General features: G+C 41.4%; 1 protein-coding gene across 2 annotated transcripts; it reads left to right on the forward strand.

Moving 5' to 3' along the window:
* The first annotated feature begins 4221 nt into the window (after nucleotides 1–4221).
* Nucleotides 4222–23948, forward strand: pkp3a (plakophilin 3a). Of its 2 annotated transcripts, XM_030425522.1 has the most exons (14): nucleotides 4222–4305; nucleotides 7996–8173; nucleotides 13817–13911; nucleotides 14449–15227; nucleotides 16404–16527; nucleotides 17481–17685; nucleotides 19189–19366; nucleotides 19752–19869; nucleotides 19954–20118; nucleotides 20215–20397; nucleotides 20493–20646; nucleotides 21370–21565; nucleotides 21720–21807; nucleotides 22731–23948. In XM_030425522.1, exons 1-14 carry the CDS (start codon nucleotides 4267–4269, stop codon nucleotides 22770–22772), a joined length of 2544 nt encoding a protein of 847 aa, XP_030281382.1. In that variant the 5' UTR covers nucleotides 4222–4266; the 3' UTR covers nucleotides 22773–23948. The 2 variants fall into 2 exon arrangements, with proteins under 2 accessions (XP_030281382.1, XP_030281381.1); XM_030425521.1 differs by lacking the exon at nucleotides 4222–4305 and having other exon boundaries at nucleotides 7878–8173.
* Nucleotides 23949–24069: the final 121 nt, after the last annotated feature.

Genomic DNA, 24069 nt, shown 5'->3' on the forward strand with positions numbered 1-24069 from the left:
TACAAAAATGCAGGATTTCTTGATTTTGGTGATAAAAAACAGACAACTGAGTCTGATAATCAACTTGGTACACAGCGTATGCACTACTAAAAGTTAGTTAGGGATATTATTGCATTTTATTTTGTGTTTTGCGAATATCTTTGGGCCCCCCAAAATACACATTTCCTTTGACTTTTCTTGCACTTTTTCTGATTTGTAGTTACATTCATTGCCAGAAAATTACTTTTGATGGTTTCATTTAATAGCTGATACTTTAAGACATTTACTCAAGTATTTGTCGTGTGGCCGACTTTCACTTTTACCAAATTGATATTGACTTTTGGGTACTTTTTTAAAACATTGCACGGTCTCAAGGTTAGAAGCCACCGGTTACCAAGTTGATCAAAATACAAAATTAGACATTTTGAAGAGCTTCATGTTTGGATCTCAATCCAAATAATCCACCACAATAATCCACAATCCTCAGTGTTTTTCTGTGATGATGGGCTCAGTGCTCCTCTTCCTCTCCTCCCACTGAAGAGTCTTTCATTCCAAACCTACACACATTTACCTTGTGCCACCACAGGGAGGCGGTGTGATATCAATGCCTTCATCTTTTGTCCAATCAGCACAAACTTTCCCACTGCAGCACAGCTGAATACATAAAAAAAAAAACTCAACCGACTTGTATTTCTGAAACCTTGGCAACAGACACACCCATTACAGGCAGTGTTTGTCCTACCAACAGGTTTATTTTCTCAACCGAGGACGCTCACACAGCACTGACGTGAGGAGGTTGTGACAAGTTTTAGATCATGTTTTTAGCCCTCCAGCTCATGTTTACCTGTGTTTTTATGTCACATGGTTGGTGGGAAGATATTCTGAGGATGAAACATTGTAGAATGAAACTACAACATAGTGGTTATGTAGGTTAAAGTGAACACTAAAACCTTCATTAAGGCGGGGTTTATTGGAGGGGTGTTTATGCTGACTTAGTTTTACCGAGGTTTACCTGACAAACTATCTTTATCAGGTCCACCTAGATAAAGATAGATTACAATGGACAGAGACATACATTTGGACCGATTTTGTTGTTAATGTTTTCAGCATTGCACTTCCTTTGTCTACAGTATATGATAAAAATAATGAAACAATAGTGTTTTGTTTTGTGTTGAACATTGGTGAACACTGTTTTGGGAACCCCCCCTTTTCCTGTTTCAACATGACATTGCCCTCAAGCACAAAGCCGGGTCCATAAAGATGCCTCAGACTGATCTGACAGACCTTGAATGGCCTGAACAACCTCCTGACCTCAACCCCATTTAACATTTTTTTGGGATGAACTGTAACAACGTCTGAGAGTCAGGTCTCAGTGAGGTCTCATCACTCGACATGCCTGACCTCCCTAATGATCTCGTAGCTGAGTGTGAACAAATGTCTGCAGAGAGAAAATCTGGTGGCAACGTCTTCCCAGAAGAATGAAAACTGTTACAGCGGCACAGTAATGCTTCGTAATGAGATGTTGAACAATCACATATGGGTGTAATGAATGATGATCACTCACATGTGGGCTGTAAATCATCAGAGTCTCGTTGGATTCAGCGTTCAGGTTGGGCAAAAAAACAGATCAAGTTTTTCAGATTAAGATTCAGTTGGCGAAACAAACTCGGATCATTTCCCTGACTTAGTATCCCCCTACCTCTTTTTACTGTGGTATGAGTTTTGTTTGACACGACGGTTCAGAGAGTAACAGGAAACAGAGGAGTGAGTGGACGACATGCAGCAAAGGGCCCCGGGCTGGACTCAAACCAGGGTCGCTGCTGCCTCCAGTACACCACCGTGTAGGATAACATATTGTACATACCTGTCTGCAGTGTGCATGACTTTCTGGCAAACAAATGAAATACAAATTTGTTCATGTTAACTTGACAGATCTGTACATATATAATAATTTAAATACTGTTTACAGGCTGTCAAAGCTTCACAGGTTGATATATTTATGAGCATTAGCTTGTTCTCTACATCCTGTTCTTACCTCCACAACTGGTTCTTTTTAGCATTTACATTACAACACCTGCACAACCTGTTTACATTTGAGTGTATTCTTTTCATCACTTCTGTACATTCATCTGAAAAGAAATTTTTTATTCAATTTCACATAGGTATTCTGATTTATCCCTATATCTGAAATTCTGCACTGTTCTATTTCTTGTTTCTCCTTTTGCGTGATGTATAGCTCTAAAATCTCTCTGTTAACTACCTGCTCAGCACCAGACAGCAGACTGACACACTTAACAACGAGCTGGTGAGCACAGTAGAAAAAGTAAAGTAAAGTGAAGTAATAGTGGTAATTTTAAAAGCTGAGTGGACTTCAGGCTCGATTAATGATCAGGCCAACCTTGCACAGATCCGAGGGTGAAAAGGATCAGGGCCCCTGTAGAGGCCAGAGTCTCTGTTTGAAGTGTGAAAATGTCTTCTTCGTATACCTGCGTATAACATGTAAAGCTACAGTTAACATCTTGGTTAAAAAGATGGCATATTGTATGTGTTTGGAAAAAAAATTAAACTTTGAGAGCTAAACTAAGTGTCTATAAAGATATCCGGACTCAGTCTGGGAATCTGGGATTGGGTCGGGTTTGAATGTTAATCTAACAGTCAGCCTGGCTGCCAGGATAAAATGTTTGCTGCTAACAATTCTGCAAACCACTGATATGTTCACATGTGTACAAGTTGTAGACTATCTGCCATGTCACGTTCAGGTTGCATGTTTATGATCCGACTGGCGTGTCCAGATGTGCCAGGGATGGTGGTGAAGTTACACGTGAGCAGCTGACTGTAGTTCCAGCCTACTTTTTAACATTCACAAGTTTATTCATAAAAAACCACCGGATGATTTAAAGGAGACATTTAGACAATTTGTGCTCGAAAATTCTGAGACAAAAGTCTCAAAACAGGTGTTTTAAGCCAAAACATGATATTTTCCTAAAGAGAGCAAAAGCATGAATAGAAAATTGAAACTCAAGAAATGTCTCAACATGTCTGTGGTTTTCATGAACACACTCTGCCAACATTTATTCTGTCATAGTAATGCCATGATTTATAAGATCTGACTTAATGATAATGGATGGGATGTGGGCATTGTTATTTATTATTCTTTTTACTTTTCATTGTCATCTTTTAAAAAAACTATTTGTTCATGTCAATATTGTGTGAAAAGAAAACACAATATATATTTGTGAGACAAACTGACATTTTACTTGAACAAAACCTTTTTTGTTGGAAACATATCAGTCAAATTAGCATTTCATCAAAATACAGCACCATTAGTGAAGCAATGTAAATGATTTTTCTCATTTTAGTGTGTGTCACGTCTAAGCAGAGGAGTGTCAGTGTGGGTCTGCTGTGGCAGGACAGAAGGATGGCAGCCTCTCTGTGTATCAAGTGAGGAAATAATGCTGAAGTTCAGTTTGCTTTTTTGAACCGGCAGCAGCTCCTGTGATCGCTGGTCCACCTGCCAAATATCTGTTTCGGCCTCAGGGTCATGTGTGGGGCCTTTTACGTCCCCAGATACCTGCTGCTACAGTTCTTCCGAACTTGTATCTATTTCTATGTTCGTGTGTGAGCATGTGAACACTTTTTTGGCATGTAGAACGGTTTCAGAGATTTACCTCAAACAGACAGTTGGCTGACGCATGAGACAGTAGTCATGAACAAGGTTGCCGATCTCGCTCCCTGATGCAATCACTCTCTCTCTGACGCACACACACACACGCACAAATGCGCGCACACACACACACACATTGAGTCAATAACCTTTAGGCTGATTTTCTGTCGCTCTGCCTCTGAACTGGGCAGGGATTTCAGAGTAAGACAGCTGTTGTGACTCAGGGAGATACCATGAAATGTTGCAACATCCTTAAAAAAAAAGCTGCACTAATGTCAAATCACACATTGTACATAAAATCTGTTGTGCAAATTTCTAAAACAAGAATGTCCCCCTCACATCCCATGAAGAGACGTTTCTCTTCAGTAGAATTAAACAGCTAAATGCACTTTGCTTCTCCTCTCCCATCCTGTATGTCACAGTCAGGCTACCTGCATCTCTCCTCTGCACACACCCTGTGGTGTCATACTCTCCCTTGACTCATCTCTTTGTTTCGTTTGTAACCTTACAACTGAAAGGAGAATTTGCCATATTTCAGGGCGGTGTCTGTGAATATATGCCTTAATACTTTCTAACATCCCAACAGAGCAGATCACCTGCACAGACGAGGAGGTACACCAGAGATGAAAACGTCTATGATCAACACAGCCTCAGTGGTAATGGTGAGTCAGAATCTATTTCATCTTTTAGATGCTTATACTTATAAGATTAATCTACTTTATTGCTATTTGGATTATAATGTGAAAATCAATTTCACAAAGACAGTTAAGCGCCTGCCTGTGAAGCTGAGCGGTGGTTTCTTCAAGGTGTGAACTGATCTGGAAAAAATGTGAAGAAATATTTGCTCAAGCGTAAAAAGGTGATTATTCAGGTAACGAGGAGAAGATGGAAGATGAATCCAGCGGTAATGCTTCAGTAGTTTTTACCGCATGCAACGGACCAGAACTAAGTCAATAACTCAAGTACTTAAGGCGATATTGACTTAACTTGAGTCTTTTCTTTCTCACGACCATTTTATACTTTCACTGCGCCACATTTCTGAGGGAGATATTGTTTTTTCTATCTCACTACAGTTATTTGGCTAACATCAGTATATTTGCACACTAAACTCAACCATCACCTGTCATTGTTTAATGATTGCTCATTTGATGGTTGCACCTTTACAGATGTGAAGATTTGCAGCTTTTCTTTTCAACAATTTGGTTCGGTGTGAAGGTGTCGTTTCAATTGAGACGAGGTTTCTCGCTATTTTCAGAGTTTAAAAAACAAAACAAAGAATCAATTGATTAGTTAAGAAAAATAATCAGCACATTAAATATCAACGAAATGATCATCATCTCCACCCCAACCAACTACAAACCAATCTTTATTTTATATGAATGACGGAGTAATAATCACCTAAAAGAATAATATATGATGTTCAGTCACATGGGACATTTCTTTTGCATTGAGTAATTTACTTTTAATTCTTTAAGTACATTTTCAGGATGCAGGATTTTTACTTGTAATAAACTAACCCTACAGTCTGGTATTATTGTTCTAGAAAAGGATGTGACGACTGTCTCCTGCATCCAGTTCAGTGTAAACTTGAGTTTGATCTGCTTTCCTCGAGGGAAATGATTTGCTGATTTAACAACTTTAGTGTGGCTGTGACTCATCTTTTGTTTTTCTGCTCAAATGCATCCAAACGAAAGAAGGAAGTCATGATTCCAGGAAATAAAGCAAATAAGGGAGATGTTTATTTACACAGTACTTTGATGCAATCTGATATGAAAAATGCTCCAGCGGTGATGTCTGGTAACCTTACAGTCGGTTTTCAGACAGGCAGAAACCAGATGTATGACTCTCACGCTTTATATTATGGCTTTACTATCGCTGTGACTCATAGTTGCTAGGCTCAAATAAAACAGACCAGATAAAACTAAGGTGTGGCTCCAGCTTAATAATAGAGTGAGACTGTGGCACACCTTGTGACAGTCCGCTGTTCATAGGTGCCGTCATCTGCAAGGTTAAACTCAACATATCAATTTGTGAGAACATCACTGACGAAGAACGTCACTGTCACAAAGCTGTCGAACAAGTGAGAACTCAATGTGCTTCATTGCTGCCAACTGAAGAGTTGAGTTTATGGGATGTACATGTATTACATTCAAAAAGTACAGCAGTATCCAGTGATCAGGCAATAGTAACACCTCCACTGAGGGGTGGGGATGAAATAAAATGAACGCCTTACATAATTTTATTCGTTGACTGGATTGGCTGGCACAAAACTCACTCTGAGAAACAGACTGGAAGGGATAGATGAGCTTCAGCTGAGGCCCTCTACACAGAACATGTGACACAGTGGTTTTATGTAACTATGTTTACGATCCATCTCTGTTTAATAAACAAATAAATTCTTCTGTTTTTGCAAAACTAAACAACCACCGGTGAAAGAAGTACTCAGGTCTTTTACAAAGGTAAAAGTAGGAGTGATACCACTATGTAAAAATACTCTGTTAGAAGAGAAAAGTCCTGCAAAAGTGCACGAGTATTAGCATCAACATATACTTTAAGTACCAAAAATAAAAGAACTCATCGTGCAGAATGGCCGTTTACAGAATCGTATATTATACAACTGAAATGTGAATGGTGATGCATGAATGACCAGTTTAATGTGGCAGCTGATACAGATGATGGAGCAAATATCAGTATTGACTATTACTGAATCTACAATAACACATCATCATATATGTGTGTATTTATATATTTGTTTAAATGGTCTCTAATGTCTAATGAACGTAGGGGAGTAGAAGGTCAAAGCAGCATAAAGTGAAAAAACTCATACTTGTGCATAGATACATTACACCACTGTAAACAAAAGCTTTATAACATTTGAACTGTTGCGTCATGGTGCTAATGAAACAGGGAGTACGGCCAACTTCATTGTTAAATTCACTGACTATTAATCACTGGACTGAATGACTGACAGTTGTTCAACCTGATTTGTCCACACTCACACTTTCACTGTTTACCTCCATTGTTTAAAAAGCCTGCGGGGACCAAGATGATGCATTAAATGACCCTTCTCTCACTTAAGAAAGACAAATACACATTAAACAGGAATATACTTTGAAAACTTTAAATACTCAGGCACACATCAGTGTGTTTCCATCAGAGCTCAACCTTCGTCAAACAGTGGTGAGGAAAGTACTCTAATTATAAAAAGTAGGCCCAGTAATCCCTTACAGATTAAAGTCCTGTGTTGAAAGTGTGACTTGTTTACTTTTTATGTTTATGAAAACGTGGTCCTATTCTATTATATGTATTTGTGTTCTAAGTTATATGTATATATCACTGTTGTTATTGTTCCGGATGGAGCTGGCTTTAACTATACCGCTGGGTGGTTTAATCTATAACAGTGCATCATATTCTTATTATAAGCTTCTTATTTGTTTTCTGTCTAAAATCTTAATCTACCGAGCAGCGGAAAGGAAATAAAGATTACAGATGGAATTAAAAAACATTTCCCTCCGAATTGTAGTGCATTAGAAATATTAAGCAGCATGGATTTGAAATGTTCAGTAAAGTACAATACTTTTTAAATTGTAAAAAGTAGTAGGCCTAATACTTGAGTAAATTGTACGTTGGCCCCCCCGAAGGTCAAAACACAACAACATTTCAGAAAACATAACCATATTTCAGAAAGGGCCATATTTCATTTCATTCATTTCATTTGCTGTGTTTACTAAGAGGTTGTTATGTTTACTGAATGTTGTGTTTTGGTGTATAGGGGCCACATTACATGTACTTAGTTACAGAGGTCTACCTCCAGCACAAAGAAAGTGAAATCGTTTTATTCCTTTCTTTCCTTAAAAACTTATCTGATTTAAGAAACTGACTGAACCAGCCGCACGCTGAGATTCGTATCTAAAAGAATAGCTGACCGGTGAGTCAGGAGCTCGGGGCAGGTAGAGGCACGAGGAAAGCGTATAATCGAGCGTGGAGACAGTGTGGAGGGCTGAACGTGGTCGGTCCAGATGCTGGGCTGGTAACACGGCTCATGGCCACTGAGAGACTTTGTCCAGAGGAATGTATTCAAACTACAATAAAGATTATGGACCGCGGCACAACCCCAATGCGGCGGAAGTAGATATCAGCACCTGTGAGTCAGGTACTGTGATATCAGCTCGCGAGGCTCCACCTCCCGCTGCTCCCCGCGCCTCTCTGCGCTCCTCCACTCACTTCCAACCGCACGCAGTCTGTCCACACAACTGTGTTATACAGACGCACTTACTCCGCGGCCCATCTCCTCGAAACTCGTCACCATGAGTGCCATGGCTTCAGATAACACATTTTTCTCCGCTTTACAGCCGAACACCTCGGTCACCACCTACGGGCTGCCGTCCGAGATACAGCTCGGGAACGGGAGCTCCGTGTCGGACGCGGTGGCCAGAGAGCGGCGCGTCCAGCAGCAGGTCCAGATGAGAATGGCGGAGAAGTCCACACTTCCGCGTCAGAACGGATCAGCCTCACACTACGCCATGTCAGGTAAATGTCAGCAAGTCTCAACTCACTTTTCATTAGGAGCTACATGGGCAACATGTCCCGCTTCGTGTCAGTGTTTCCGTGCGAGAGCGCACTTTGTGCTGACTAGGCTCAGGGACGTGAACCGCTCACAGTCCGCACAGCTACAGGTGTCATTGTCTGGCACGGTGCTGACTTTATGGTCCCCTATCTGTACTGTAGACGGGTAATTGAAGGTGTTATCTAACCAGTCAGACATGTAACCTGGTTTCCTTTGGCTTAACTCCAAATAAATGACATGGAATTGGCCTTTTATGGCCTGTGGTTTTGTTATTAGAGCTGTAAGAAATTACACATCACCTATTGAATATCTCTCATAGCAAATACGAGATCCTGTTTAAATTTTGAATTTAAAAGCGCTCCAGGGTTCATTTCACGTCACAGAAACACACCCATAGATTGTCAACTGGCCGGTATTTTCCCCTTTTTGGTTTATCTACTGAACTTTGTCCCCATTTACTGATTGTTTTGTGTTAGAACATAGAAAGAAAATGTCCATCATAGTGTCTTCAAACATCTTGTTTTTAAAGTTTTATCACTTTAAAACACAAAGACAATCAGTGTACCCCTGTTGGAGACCAATAAAATGAGAAAATATTCACATTTTGGTGACTTTTCGCATGAGGAATCACTTAAATGATTAATCCAATTTCCAAAGAGTTGGCGAGAGACTGGTCGCAGTTGCTTTCTCTTTTATTTTATTCGTAAATCCCCAAAGTGACTCAGATCAGTGTGATCACTTTTACTTTCAAATGTAAGTGTGTGTTCTGCAGTCACACTCCCTGTGTGTGTGTGTGTGTGTGTGTGTGTTTGTGTATGCTTGTCTCATCTGCATCACTGACTTCTTTGCATCAAAAATCATCGAGGAATCAGTCCAATCAGCTGCTCCTCATGTCCGTCTCATTCTGCAGCGATCCTGTGTGAAGTGTACCTGCACATGAGAAAGGGTTAATGTGTAACAGGCCCAAACAAGCGCCGCTTTCATGAACTTCCCTGATAGCAGGCTGAGGTGAAAGTCGCCCTCTGTGGGATTGGGTTTCAGGTCTTGCTCAGCTTTAGGAGGTGAGGGTTCGCGCAGAGGTACCTGGGAGATGATGGTGTCGTGAGAACCAGCAGTCGTGTTTGTCTGTTCAGAGAGGTTAACATTGTCTGAGCCCAGCGGCACTCAGACAGTCAAGGAGGAACTGTTACATTAGCAGGGACGAGACTCCCACAGGGGAAATAAAACATTTCCAGGAAGTTTTGTAATTAGTTTACTATATCGTTATGACACATTTGATGGTTTGATGCGCTTAAAGAGCTGAATTGGAGTCAAGCGGCGAGCTCCACAAGGACACAGTGTTGTCTTGTGTCGCCTCTGGTGATCTGTAGACTGAGGCCTGTACACCTACCTGCGTTTCTCATGGAGACATTCCTTCAAGACCCATAATTCATTGTGTTCCCTCAGATTACAGGGAGCAGCTGGATGTCAGGTCCGTTTTTATTTTTATGATCTCTGAAAGTAGAATCTTTATCTCACCCTTCTTGTTTCTGCAATTTCCCAACGGCGCCGACAATACGTGCTTCAACAGAAACACGTACTGCGCCTGTCGTTTGATAGCTGGAATGTAAAAACACACACAACTCTTCTGCTAAATGGGTCACAGCATTCTGTTTTTTAACCTCCATTATAGAGCAGTGTACACCCAGTAGGCTGGGCGAGATGCTTTTCAGTGTTATCTCTTCCCGTCCTTCGCCCGGGGCTCTGCGGGGAGTAAACATATTGTAAAGTCATAAATTGCCATCATGTCATATCCACCCTCATTTTAGCCACATTTCAGTGGTTTGTTGCTTCACTCTGAACTCACTTCAGACGTACTTAACACTCTACCCTTAATTGACTCATCATAGTAAATGTGTATCTCTGACTCCACTCCTAGCGTAACAATGCGAATATTTCCCAATGACTATCTGTCATGTGCAATGATTCTGCTACATTCATCACAGGATTTGCATTGTATACAGGCGTATACAATATCAGATTCTCACTACATGATTATCACGGCCACGCGAATTAACGACAACGGTATTATCGTGACATCTATAGAAATAAAGATGTTTTTTAAAATCTGTCTGTAACCATAACTGTAAAGTGATGTGTCCAGAAGGAACGATTACGATCAACTCCGGGTGAAAAGGCAACCAGATTAACTCATTAATAAAACAATGCCCAACATCTTTGCTAGATTATCACGTGTGTATCGTTAACAAGATACCAGTATTTGATTTTTTAATGTCATGGTTACTGTGGATATCACTAAAATTGCAACATTCCGACTAGGTATAATAATATGGTGCTAAGAATACATTTTTATCACTGCTTTGTTTCTTCTTTGTCTTTTCTCACCAGGAGATGGTTTTACAAAAAACTTCTTTTTTTTTTTTTTTTTTCATTAAAGTGGTTCTATGTTATAATTTGGAGCTATTTACATTTATTCCATTTATTGACTGTATGTGAGCAGATTGTGACGTGATGTGAAAAATGAGACCCAGGAAGGAGTTTGATGCGCTTCAGCTGCTTCACATGGAGCTTAAAGCCTGTCTAGTTTCAGGGAACCCAGTCCAGAATACAGTATAGTCGAGCACACAGATTGAGACTTTTACTTTTATCGCTGACTAGCGTTTCGATGCCGTGTCTGTCTTTGTGTGAGTCAGAAAATCACATGGCATCGAAGAGTTAGTCATCGAATAGAAGTTGTCTCTGCGGGATGGTGGACGGTTGGTTTACGTTGCGTAATGTCGCTGGACTGTGGATTTCTTTGTGACGGACACAATTTTTCTGCAGCAATCCAAAGGATGTTACTTCACGCATGGTCTCACTCTGCTAACAGAGAGCAACAGCAGCTAATGTCAGTGTAAAAATGGAGTCGAATGAGATAAACTAACAATCAGCCTCCACAGAGCCACTTTAACACCCAGATCTCTTCTTCTGTTCTTTTATTTTCACTTCTTCTTTCTTGTACTGCCAAGGACACTCGCTGCATTTCATTGACAATAAAGGCACTGATTCATTTAGAGAAGCTCATTGTGAATACAAATTAAAAAAATATATAGAAAAAATGCTTCAGTGTTCGTACGTGAGAAGAAAACGCAGATGACACTGCAGGGAAAGCCTCCACCTCTGTATCTACTCTCTTTAAAAACTGCTGCATTTATGGCAGTGACTGTATGCAGGTGAACAAGTCCCAGCAGATAGTTTGTGAGTGTGTGTGTGTGTGAGAAGTCTTGGCTTCATGACCGTTGTTCATTTTTCAAGACACCACAGAGAAAGGGGGAAAAAATGCTCAGTTACCTTGCCGAGGGAGTTTTTAAGGTGTGTTTTCTGTTGCTAATTTATGTTAGGCGATGTCAGGGTAGGGCTGGGGTGGGGCCAAGGTGTCATACTCGTCTATACCAACTGGTTTGGTGTGTGTGTGTGTGTGTGCGTGTGCGTGTTCGTGTGTGTGGAGTGTAAAGGCAACTCACACTTTCACACTTCCCCTTTTCTTTAATAATGTGTAAGTTGGACACATGTAAATCAGTGCCTGTGTTCACTGTGGACTTGTTAGATTTCATCCACCTCAAGAACTAAAGTCAGTACGTGTTGATGTTGATTTATATGAGAATGGTAGAAGATAAGTCTGGTGATCTTCTTTTCAACTTTCTGTCTGACAACAAATCCCCTGGAAAAACAACAATAAACTGATCCGACTAATAAGAATTGTCTGCTGAAAATAGTCCCAAACAAACACTCCATGTTCCCAGTTTGAGTTAAGTTTGTGAAAAGTACAGTTTGGAAATGAACAAACTTTATGTTTTCAGTAGGAACAGAAGGGTTTGGAGCTGAGAACCACAGACAGGGAAGTGAAGGCAGGCAGTCTCGAGAAACATCTAAAGCATCATCAGTTTTGGCCTTTTGATGGGATATTTTTGTATGTGCGTGTGTGTGAAGGCAGCTCATGCTTTTACATTTCCTTGTTTATTTAATAATGTGTCGGCACTTTAAGTTCCAGTAGGACAGTTTGAGGGTAAAACGCTCACACACTGCGCAGAGAGAATGTCTTTGTGTGTCCGACCCAAGTGCAGGGTAATCAGAGACGTCAGAGCTGGTGACCGCTCAGGTCCCACTGTTAAAAGTATGTCTCCGCAATTGAATCACCAGCGCAACAAGACACCTGCTGCACTCCGAACCGTATGTCTTTCATCGTTTTAATAAAAGAGCCGTGTGACCTCATTGTGGCTGTCACGCAGTGATTAAATCTCCCTTCCTTCACGGTGCCATTTGTCGCACAGAGAAGACTTTTTATATTTTCTTCTTTTCGTTGATCCTTTTTCTTCTGTAAACTTTTCCATGTGTAAAGTGAGCTGGGTCTGATACACAAAAAGTCAAAGAAATGTATGTTTTAAAGGACTACAACTACCTATCCACCCCGTTGTTGCTAGTGTTTGTGTTGCTCACTTGTGATGGAGCACTTTGATTCTCTGTCATTTGCTGCACATTCTGTTTTAATAATAAAGACAACAACTCCCATGATTCCATTCGACTTCTCCACATAATCATCCTCCCTCTTTGGTCGTTGTGTCTTTTACTTTCACAAAGCTCACGTTTCCAAATTTAAAAAAAAAGGATTACATTTTAATTGTTTCTCTCACTGGTCAGGGTCGATCGGCTGCTGTATTATTCATGTATGTGGCAGAGCTCAAAGATCGGTTGACACAACAAACGCCTTAAAGTTCCCTTGTTGGTGAAGCTTGTACATCAGGATAGCCAACATCTTTCTGCTACTGCATGCTGTCAAAACAACATTTATCAGTGTTTTTCGACAAATTCAAAACAATAAGAAAAATCCCTACATTTGTCTTTGTGAATGCTGACTTCAAGAAGAGGCCTTTGTCTCGTTGTCTGTGCACTGTTGACCTCCCAGTAGTCGGTTCAGGATCACAGTCAGCAGCTGAGTCAAGCTGCTTTCAGAATTGCAGACAACTGGGAACTCCTCACTTGCAAAAAGAGAAAATGTTTATTTATTGTTTATTTATTCAATTGCAAGAGAGCTCTAACTCAGCACATCTTAAGCACCACAGCCGTGCTTCTTTTGCGATCAGAGAGCTTCCGCTTGTCTTTGTTTTGTCTCGGCCTCAGCCTGTTCGTAGACTTTACCCCACCCATCCCCCTCAGCCTCACCCACAAAGTGAGGATAAATGCAAAAACTATGTCAGGATTTCCCTGTGAAGTGCAGACTGGTTGTGAAACTTTATATTACAAGAAAATGGGATTTAAAAGGAAGTGAGAAATGACTAATTTAGACTTGGAAGGGCATGTTCTCACCGGTGATAAATATCACATCACTTTAAATCAGAGCGAGAAAATCCTCACTTCAGCTTTTTCTTTCAGTTTTTTCACGTTTAAACGTTTATGTGGGCACGAGAGAATTGTCTCAAGACAGACTGGAAAAAGTGTGAATCTAATGTTACTGTTAGGACATGACAATGAATTGCAGTAATTGCAGTTGTGTGTCACTGATATATTAATTTGATAGGATATTGAATGTGGGTATTCATTCATCATTCTGTTCCTCTGCTTCCTTCCAGACTACGGTGGCTCTTCAACCATGAAATTCAACACCCTTCAACCAGCAGGTTACAGCTCCAAATCATCCTACATGTACTCAGGCTCCAGGACAATGGTGAGTACTACATCATCTCACCGTTTCAGCATATATTTTCACACACATCCTGGAAATATTGAGCCAATCGTGTAACGTGTCATTCAGCTGGAGTCTCCACTAAACAAAGCAAACTCTGGAAATCAATGACCCGCTGCTGGTGTCACAGCGAGTCACCCAGGACACAGCAGGTGTGGTATTTCACAGCAGACTGTGATGAGATCAGCTCAGGGTTTTCAAGTCCACCCTCTAGATTCCTACAGAGAGACGCTGGATTTGTGCCACAGATGTTTGAGCTCGAGAGACCTTTGACGTGCTCTCCAGTGTGTCTCAGTTTTTTATTTGATCTTCTCTCCTGAATGAATTATATTTTTACATGAAAAATCAGTATGACAACAGACCCTAAGGGTGTGACCTGTGCTTCCTGAATGTTAGTCACCTCCTTGTGATTATATTTAGAAATTATTTTTGCCGATATGCAGTAGAAGTAATCCGCCCACACATGCAGTTCATAGTGAGTACACATTTGTTTGTAACTATTCCTCTTTTCGTCCTCAGGGTCCACGTGTTTCCACCCAGAGGTCGGGCTTCAGCTGCCGGTCTGCTGGTCCAGAAATGGCCCAGTTCCACAAGATCAGTGTCGGCGGTGGAGGGGTCAGTGGGGGTGGTGGTGGTGGCGGCGGTTATTATCGAGAAGACGTACGTTTAGGAGGCTACCAAGGGGGCATGAGGCAGCAGAGCCGCATAGAAACGGAGCCCCTCTCCATGAGCGCCGTGAGGCAGCACACCATGCAGGTGAACCCCTGGATGATGGATAGCAGCGATGCTGGCAGCATGGTCTCCGACCGGGACGCCACCTATGCCCACCAGTACGCTCAGAGCGCGGTCAATGGCTACACTGGCCAGGTGAGTCAAGGAGGAGGCAGCATGAACTTTGCAGCACCCATGCGCCGATCTCTTAGTGGCACTCTCTCCCGTGGCGGAGGGATGACAGGAGGAGAGGTGGAGATGGTCCAGCAACAACATTCCTTCAAAGGCCCCTCCCACCGCACCATCAACAGGATTACAAACCGAAACCGGATGAGCATGGGCTCCATGTCCGGTGGGACCATGTCTGGTGGGACCATGATATCCTCAAGTGGAAGCATGTATGGTGGTGGGATGGACAAAGTGGACAGAGGGTTCGTGACTGGGGTGGCCTCTGCCTCCCAGGGGAACCTGATGCAGCGTCAGGGCACGCTGTCCCGCGCCATGTCAGTCAAGAGCATGCAGAGTGTGGGCAGAGGCATGGACATCTTCAGTGGGCAGATGGAGGGCAGCATGGGCAACCTCAGCGGGTGAGAAGATCACACACATGTTCTCATACGATTACTGATAATAGTGTAGGCTACAAATGAAAATCAGTGCCTGCGTTCACATCAGACTGGTTAGATTTCATCCACCTCAAGAACCAAAGTCAGTGCATGTGGATGTTGATTGATATGGGGAGGGTAAAAGATAAGTCTGGTGATTCTCTTTAACTTTCTGATTGACAACAAATCCCAAGAGAAACAACAATAAACTGATCCTACTAATAAGAAGTCTCTGTGTAAGCAAAGCCTGATATACAGTTGTTTAATCCTTTGCATCCGTGTGCCCTCCGTTCAAAAACTACAGTTTTGTGTCCCTTTATTACAGTGAACGTGGGCACTGTAGTTTATTTTGAGTCAATTCTACATACCCTGTCCTGCTGCCTGCACTGGTGCACCAAATGTGAATTAATCCACTGCAGAAAATAGTCCCAAACAAATGCTCAATATTCCCCAGTTTGTGGTACAGTTTGGAAATTATTGAGCTTTATTTTCAAGCTTTATGTCTTCAGTAGGAACAGAAGGGTTCGGAGCTGAGAACCACAGACAGGGAAGTCAAGGCAGACAGTCTCGAGAAACATCTAAAGCAACATCAGTTTTGGCCTTTTGATGGAATTTGTTGACAATAAGAAAAATATAGTATAATTCCAGTCTTCTCCTTCAATTAGTTTATAACACCCATTGACAGAGATATCAGCTGGAGACTGGTGACTCAGTTTGTTATATTTACGTGACATTCTAGTGAATGCGATTCACACCAGTACGGTGGTGTCACAACTTTCAGCCGGTTTAAGTGAGGGAGTGTGTGATGCGAGTATTTCCTCAGAGCTGTGGATTGGGAGGTGGCTCCACAGCGGCAGGACTGGTTTTGGGTGTGGCAGCTGAGTTTCAGGCCTCGCATTTCACACATCCCACAGCACGAGGTTAGCTGAGCGGCTATGCAGACCACTGTGTGATTTGAGAGAAATCCAACCAGCTGAAATTTGCAGACAAGAAGCAAATCATCCTCAAATAATTACTGTGGCTGCTCTGATGCTTTTCATTCAAGCATCCCAAAGACGTTTTGTGCTGCCATACAACTTACAAACAGCTGCGTAATTACAAAATGACTGTAAATGTTTTAGATTCTTTGGTTTCAGTTTGTTCATTTGCTCCATTCTGTAGGATCATGGCCTTGGACATGCCTTCAGCAGTGCAGAACCTGAAAGAGCCCGACCCGGAGCTGCAGGTCCTGGGCGCCGCCTACATTCAACATGAGTGTTACAGTGACAATGACGCCAAAAACGAGGTACTAAAAACCGATGAAACATGTGGTCAGAATTCCTCTGGGTCTTTTCCCACTGCGATCCCTTATTATGGAATTCAGTTATGAAAATTGTTTTCCTCCAACTGTGGACGATTCATCAATTCTGTTGACATAAAGTAGCTTCAGTTTTCTCTTCTGGTGTGCTCCAGTTGTTATACATGATACTTTGTCAGCGCTGTGAACATATCTGGACTCTGCCCTGTATATGTGTTGAATGGCAGATACACAGTAGAGGTTATAACTCTTATCTCATGTAACACACTATTGTGGCTGCTTATTCACCCTGTTTGGCCCTGTGCTTTTTAGCTTGTTGAAGTTGTCTTTAGCTCTGAAGATACAACATCATGTGAGCTGGTTTTAAAAGTTTTTAAAATGATTTAATACTACAAAGAAATAATTTGACATTTCGGTAAATTCATGTATTTAACTTCTTGATCCAAGATTGAAACCACACTTCTATTTGTACAGTGAATATGCAGCCAGCAGTTGGTTAGCTTAGCTTAGCATAAACACTGGAAACAGAGAGAAACAGCTAACCTGCCTCTGTCCAAAGGTTACAATAACATTTCTGCACCTTAGAAATATTTACTGTACAGAAATGAAGGTAATTTTATCTCATTTATGTTTCGCCAATAAAGCAAATACATGTATTTCCAACAAATGTTAAGCTTCTGTTTTTCAGAATTTGGCGAATCCTAATCATAGTACACTGTACAACTTTACAATTTTAAGGTTGTAAAGACTTTTTAGTGTGAACAACTTAAATTTTATTTTATTTATAACTAAAGATGCAAGAATCAAATAGAAATTCTACATATAGGGGCTTTAATCCATTTGTAAGCTCATGAAAACACATTGAATCACTCAATCATGGGAGAAATAGAGATGGGAAACATTAAGAAAATGCACTAAGCAGAACTGTTTTCCTTCTCTAGGTGCGTCGCTTGAAGGGCATCAGTGAGCTGGTGAAGCTGTTCAACAGTGAAAACCAAGAAGTGCAGCGCTTTGCCACCGGTGCCACACGCAACATCATCTACGAGAACATGGAAAACAAGGTGGCCCTGATCGAGGAGGGCGGCATCCCACAGCTGGTGGAGGCGCTGAAGGAGCCCGATGATGAGCTCCGCAAAAACATCACGGGTAGGAAAATCCTGATGGCAGTCATAGAAATAAAAAACATGACCAGACAGGCAGAGGTGATCTCAGAACGCTTGTTTCGCCTCAAGTAAAAATGAATGTAAATGAGTTAGTCACATAATTTGGATTCAACTTGATCTTGGCAATGGCCAAGCGTCATTGAAGCGAATAATACACTTATCAAATATGATATTATTCTGCACCAAACAAATAGCAGGCGGGTGGCAAGCTATAACAAGATGCTGTTACGAGAATCCACAGATTATGAGAATTCACTGTTACTAAACCCCAGTTCCTTATTCACAGTGGTCTGTTTTCAGCAGAACTAGCAGTCATACTTTCTCACAAGATTAGTGTTCACTGGAAATAAAGTGCAAATGGATGTGTTTTGTAAAAGTTTAGAAGGTGGAGCAGTGTGAGGTGGTGTGAGGCTTTTCTATAGGGTGTGTGAACAAGGTGTTAAGGCAGTGAGTGGGAGCTGTCTGGGCCTGTGGACTGACGGTATCTACCACGCCCTTTTATGAGTGAAGGCCCTGCCACTATCTCCTCTCTGGGCCATAAAACTCGATTAGTATCTGTCTGATCACTAAAAAAATCACAAGCGTCATGTAACCACTCAGAATCTTGTGATAGATGACTAGATAATTTTTTGGCATTATAATCAAAAGGTGACACAGAGATCTTATCTTACCCGCATAGTGCCACCTCCGCTGCCATTTGAGTGTCACTCAAAGGTTTCGACAATGTGATCCTAAAGCAGGTGGGTCAACATTTTGCGGAACAGTTATCAGAGAAGACTGATACCACTCTTAAAGATGGAAGCTACATAAAGCTACAGCTGCTTAGCTCAGCTTAGCAGAAAAACTGGAAACGGGGGATAACTGTTGGTCTGGCTCTGCACACAGTAACAAATCTGCCTTTTGTTTCAGAAAACAGCTTTTTGCACAAATTTAACTAACAAAATATTATGTGTTGATAACAGTTAGCTTCAGCTAGGACTATCAGCTGGTTAGCTTAGCTTAGCAGAAAGACTGGGAGGAGTGTTTGGTAAATGGCCTTTTGCCCAGGTTAAACAAACAAATTACTATGCGTTAACCAGTGAGGTTTTCTTTGTGAAATTTGACTGAGCCAGGTAAGCCGTTTCAGTGCTCACAAAAACTGCCTTCGAGCTCTTTCTAAAGTTGACTGGTTAACGCTGTTAAATCCTGTTAGTGTGACCAAAAAAAAGGTAGATTTGTCACCATTGTATAAAGGCCAGGCTAACTGTCTACCTATTTTGAGTCTTTGTGCAAAGCTAAGCTAATGAGCTGCTGGACGTAGCCTCGTACTGAACAGATAGACGTCAGTCAGTGGTGCTGATCTTCTCATCAAGCTCTCTGCAAGAAAGCGAATAAGCCCGTTTCCCAGCATGTTAAGGTTAAGGATTGTCAAATAATCAAAGAAACTACAAGAAAACGAGACATAAATGTCACTTTAGCTGACACTCTGCTGGTGTGATTTGTGCAGGTATCTTGTGGAACCTTTCATCCAAAGACAACCTGAAGCAGAAACTGGCCAGGGAGACCCTTCCTGATCTGACCGACAAGATCCTCATTCCTCTGTCAGGCAGCAGCGGAGAAACTAATGAAGTCCAGCAAACACCCTCTGAGGCAGAGATCTTCTACAACACCACCGGATGCCTCAGGTGAACCTCACTCATTTGTCCTCTTCCCTTTGTGGTTGCAGCATGCTCCTTCGTAGAAATGTATTTCTTCCTCGTTCACCCGTCTTCATCTTTTTCTGTCATGATCGCATTTGGTAGCTGATTTTGCTAACTTGTCCTGACATGTGTCAGATCAGTTGACAGCTGCTCCAGCGTTTACCACAACCATCTCTTTTTACTGTTGTTTTTTTAGAAGCCCCTGCGTCACTCCAGCCTTCAGCCTTAAGTTGCTTTGGCTCTACTCTGTTCATGTGACGCCGGAGGTGTTTTATCTCCAAATTATTTATCATGCGGGGAATATTTCCATTGCTGCCTGAGTGATGTGTCATGATGAAATTAAAGCTTTCAACCTCTCACTCGCTCTCAGGAATCTGAGCTCTGTGAACGAAAAGACTCGTCAGCACATGAGAGAAACTGATGGACTGGTAAACTCTTTGGTTCACTACGTCAAGGCCTCGCTTGAGGACAACAAGGCGGAAGATAAGGTGAGACAATAACAAGACTAATATGGCAATCAGAACACACAAAACCCCAGGCTTGTGTATTGATTTGTCTGTGTGTATTCGCAGGGGGTTGAAAATGCCATGTGTGTCCTGAGGAACCTCTCCTACCAGCTCTATGGTGAGATTCCTCCATCGGCTCTGATGCGGTTGGAAGGACCAACCAGAGATCAGGCCTCAGGGAAGGGTGAAGCCATTGGTTGCTTTACACCTCAGAGCAGGAAAGCCAAAAATGTATGCAGACGTGAGATTTACCCATCAGCATTTTGTCAGCATGGAGCAGACTATTTATCTCAACTCTGCGTCCTTTTATCTTTCTTCTCCTGACAGAGCAAGAACCGGGATCTGTCCACTTTTACCGAGGTTGCCCGGGTGCCGAAGGGTATGGAGTGGCTGTGGCACCCTGAGATAGTGAAAATGTACAACAACGTGCTGCATCAGTGTGAGATCAACTCCACCACCCGCGAGGCCGCTGCTGGAGCGCTGCAGAACATCACCGCTGGAGACAGGAGGGTAAGCAACTTACTCGTCATTTCACCTGTAAAATCATTCAAAATGCAAAAGTATCGTATCTGATTTTCCTCTCTCTCTTTCTCCTCGTCCTGCAGTGGGCATCAGTGCTGAGCCGAGTGGCTCTGGAGCAGGAGCGCATGCTGCCGGTGCTGCTGGACCACCTGCGAACCAACAATGATCTAGAGCTGCGTTCTCTCACAGGCCTTCTCCGAAATTTGTCCCGCCACTGCACAAATAAGAATGATATGGGTAAGTTTCTTCGATTTTTTTTTTTTTTTTAAATCCTTGTTGGGTTTAAATGATTTAATACCTCTGAGTTGCCTGGAAATTAAAACACCTGTAACTTCTTTGGTAAATTTTTGTTTTGTCCTATCCGAGTCAAACGCCAGCAACCTGTGCGTTGTGAGATGACTTTAGATGGTTATGACGCTTCTATGTATTTAATATTTGCATCATGGTGTTGAAATGTAAATAACACTGAATTTAAAGCACTGAAATAATTGTGTTTGAAAAACATTTGACTGAATCAATGTGGTCTGTATTACAAAAAGTACTAATTCAAAAATAAAAAAATAATCCAGTTAAAAAAAAAAGATTAGGTCTCTCTCCATATTCCAAACTTCAACATTCAGGATAGCAAATCGAGATTGGAATTGGTCAAGCTGTCCATAACCTTGAATATTAATTACTAAAGTGTAACAATGAAAGTTTAAATACTAACACAACTTTGTTTGGTAATATTTATTAAGAAATTTAACAGTGAAAACTCAGCTAGTCTGTTTCGTAATGATTGTGTGAGAGAGTGACCTGGTGACATAAACAAAACCAAACAACACCATGACTGTCATTAGATAAAACAAGACAAAAAATACATAAAATCTACATATTTAACTACAAAACTGTTATAAGAAAATTGTGTGTTCATGCAGCGTTTCAACATTCTATCCTAACAATAATTATTGGTTTATCCAGCCACGAAAGTGGTGAACCTTCTGGTGACCAAGCTCCCTGCCAACGGACGTGAGAAGGAACCCTCCAGTGATGCGGTGATCAACATCTGTGGTATTCTTAATAACCTGGTGACCAGCAGCTCCGTAGCTGCCAGAGACATTGCTTTCTTTGATGGCTTGCAGAAACTGGTTGCCATCAAAACTGAACATGACAACAGGTGAGTGTTCAGTGTGCTAGTTAGATGTGTGCCCACATGAACCCTGATACAGACATTTATACATCTGTTACAAAAAGTATTACAGCATACAGTTTCTTCACACACAAGAGTTTCTGCAGGGAGTGTTAACCTTGGCTGAATCTTTTTTTTCTAGCCCTGGAAGAGCAAAAGCAGCCAAAGCAGCAGCCACAGTTCTCAGCAACATGTTCCAGTACAAGAAACTGCACAGCTCATACAAACAGGTAAGACGACTGTAAAAGATACTAAAAAGGAGCTATTATGAGTCTCAGTCTTCTTTTGCCCATTATCAGGTTCATAATTTTTAATTTTGGGTTACTACTGGAATAGGTTTACATGTTTAAGTGTTTAAATATTATAGTCATATTTAGTTCAGTAAAACATATCTTCCATAAGACTCACATCAGAGTAAAACATGCCCCCAGTTTAGTATGACACTATAAGAATCTTCAAAGTTGTCCAGTCCAGTCCTGTAACCAAGGTGACAACGAGTTAGATTCTTCTTGTTTACTGCTGAACAAAAGTCAAAGCTCAGTGGAAAGTGTTCCCTTTCTGGAGCCCCACCCTTAGATCTTACATCACGTGTTTGTTCGTGAATGTGAAGAAGAGTGAGAGTGAAGGACATGTTGTGGGCGTGTGATTATGTATGTGACGGATGACATTCCTCTGTCACTGCAACTCCCTCTTTGTTTGGGTGGCACATGTTCAAAACCCATATATCTGTTCACACTGCTGCTCCTTCAACGCACACAGTCCTGCACCTCCCCGTCGTGGGCAGGACCAGGTAGGTTTACTGCCTTTTGCAGATTACAACCTGCCCCTCCCCAAGGGTGTGGTGCTCAGGTTCAGTTCATTTCCTAATGAACAAGTCTGAGCGGAGCAAAAAATGTGTCAATACTTGTCTTACATACATTTGATACTCAGACACGTGCGCCACCTTGTTACATGCTACAAGAGGTTTGTCCAAGTTAAGCAATTAGCTTAGAAATCACTCCAGGTCACATTTCCACACAGGGTGACCTCTGTGGTTTACAGTTGGAAAAAAAATTTGAATAGATCCTTTAAGAAATAATACACAATCACGTTTCCATGTCTCACATCCATGCAATGTGATAACACTGCTTTTGTTTGTTTCTTTGTGTTACAGAAAGGGTTCACAAGACCAGATTTTGCAGACACGACTATCTAAAACAAGGCTAATCTGGTTCACTTCAACAATGGTGAGCAGTCTGCACTGTACCACCCGCATTTGGATTATATATTCTCAGATGTGCGGATGTAAATAGACTCTTAATACTATTCAAACATGACATAGGTTCAGTTTTTGTCCGCCGTAATTTGTGATGAAAACATGAACACACCAGTGGTGGAGGATCTATGTGATGGAAAAGGACTTCCTGTGGGTTTTTTAAAACTCAATGGACAGCGCAGTTCAACAAATGTGTATCCAGTATGTTCGGACTATTGATGGACTCAAATGTGTGCACCTTAACCATGTACTCTCTTATTTGTTGGAACACTGTTTGTTTTAGTGTGGAATCAGGGATTTCTTTTCTGCCAGAGCAACATGTATTCAAATGTTTGCTTTTGGACAATCTGCTGGACACTTGTGCCTTATCGTCTCACTGTCGCACCTCAATTACAGCATCAGTGCAAACAGATGTGGGACTTACTCTGCATTTTTATAAATATGCTTTCTCTTTTACAAAGAAATCAAATTTTTTATACTGTAGGTATGAACTTTAAACTTGTAATTTTTTGATAGATAAATGTGTTTGTTATGTGTCGTAGTTATATAGTTAAAGGAGTTTAAACCACAGGAGATTTATAGAAATTCGTCATGTGGATGTAAATAAATCTTGGGATAATGATTGTGCCTGCAAAGTTGACTTTTGTATCTAAGAAATGTGCTTTTTAAGTTTGGAAAATCTCAGTCTGGTCTTACGAAATGCTGATGAGTGACGTCTATAATTGCTTTGTCAAACAGAACTTGTATTAGCACAATTATGTCTGTTTATCTTTGACATGCCATTATGAGTGAGGCTTGTCCTTTCTGAAAAAGTGCGTCAGTGTGAACGCTAAATTTTCTCAATGAATACAATATTTTTTTCGTACTTGTGTGTTTTCTTACATAACTTCTTTTCAGATTCAGACCACATTGAAACTTACTTTACTTGGCAAGTATAAGAGTTTAATTCTATTTTAATTCATGCAAAAACTCTGGTTAAATTTTTACCTATTACTGCTCTGTGGTGTAAATGGTGACCTAGTGTTTCTGTTTTAATATTTGCTTTTGTGTTGTATGGAGGCAGATGTATCATCTGGATGTTTTTCAGCTAATAAAGAGACAGGTTTGGAAGTGAAATGTCATTTTGCGAGCATTTTTTCGTGTGCGTGCTGCGGCTGTGACAGACTGACACTATCGTGGTGAAAAGTCGGCCGCGCCCTATTTACATATTTGCTCCTGCTCAGACAGGAACAATACC

Source organism: Sparus aurata, chromosome 8 (genome assembly GCF_900880675.1).
Source record: "Sparus aurata chromosome 8, fSpaAur1.1, whole genome shotgun sequence".
In the NCBI taxonomy this organism is placed as follows: domain Eukaryota; kingdom Metazoa; phylum Chordata; class Actinopteri; order Spariformes; family Sparidae; genus Sparus; species Sparus aurata.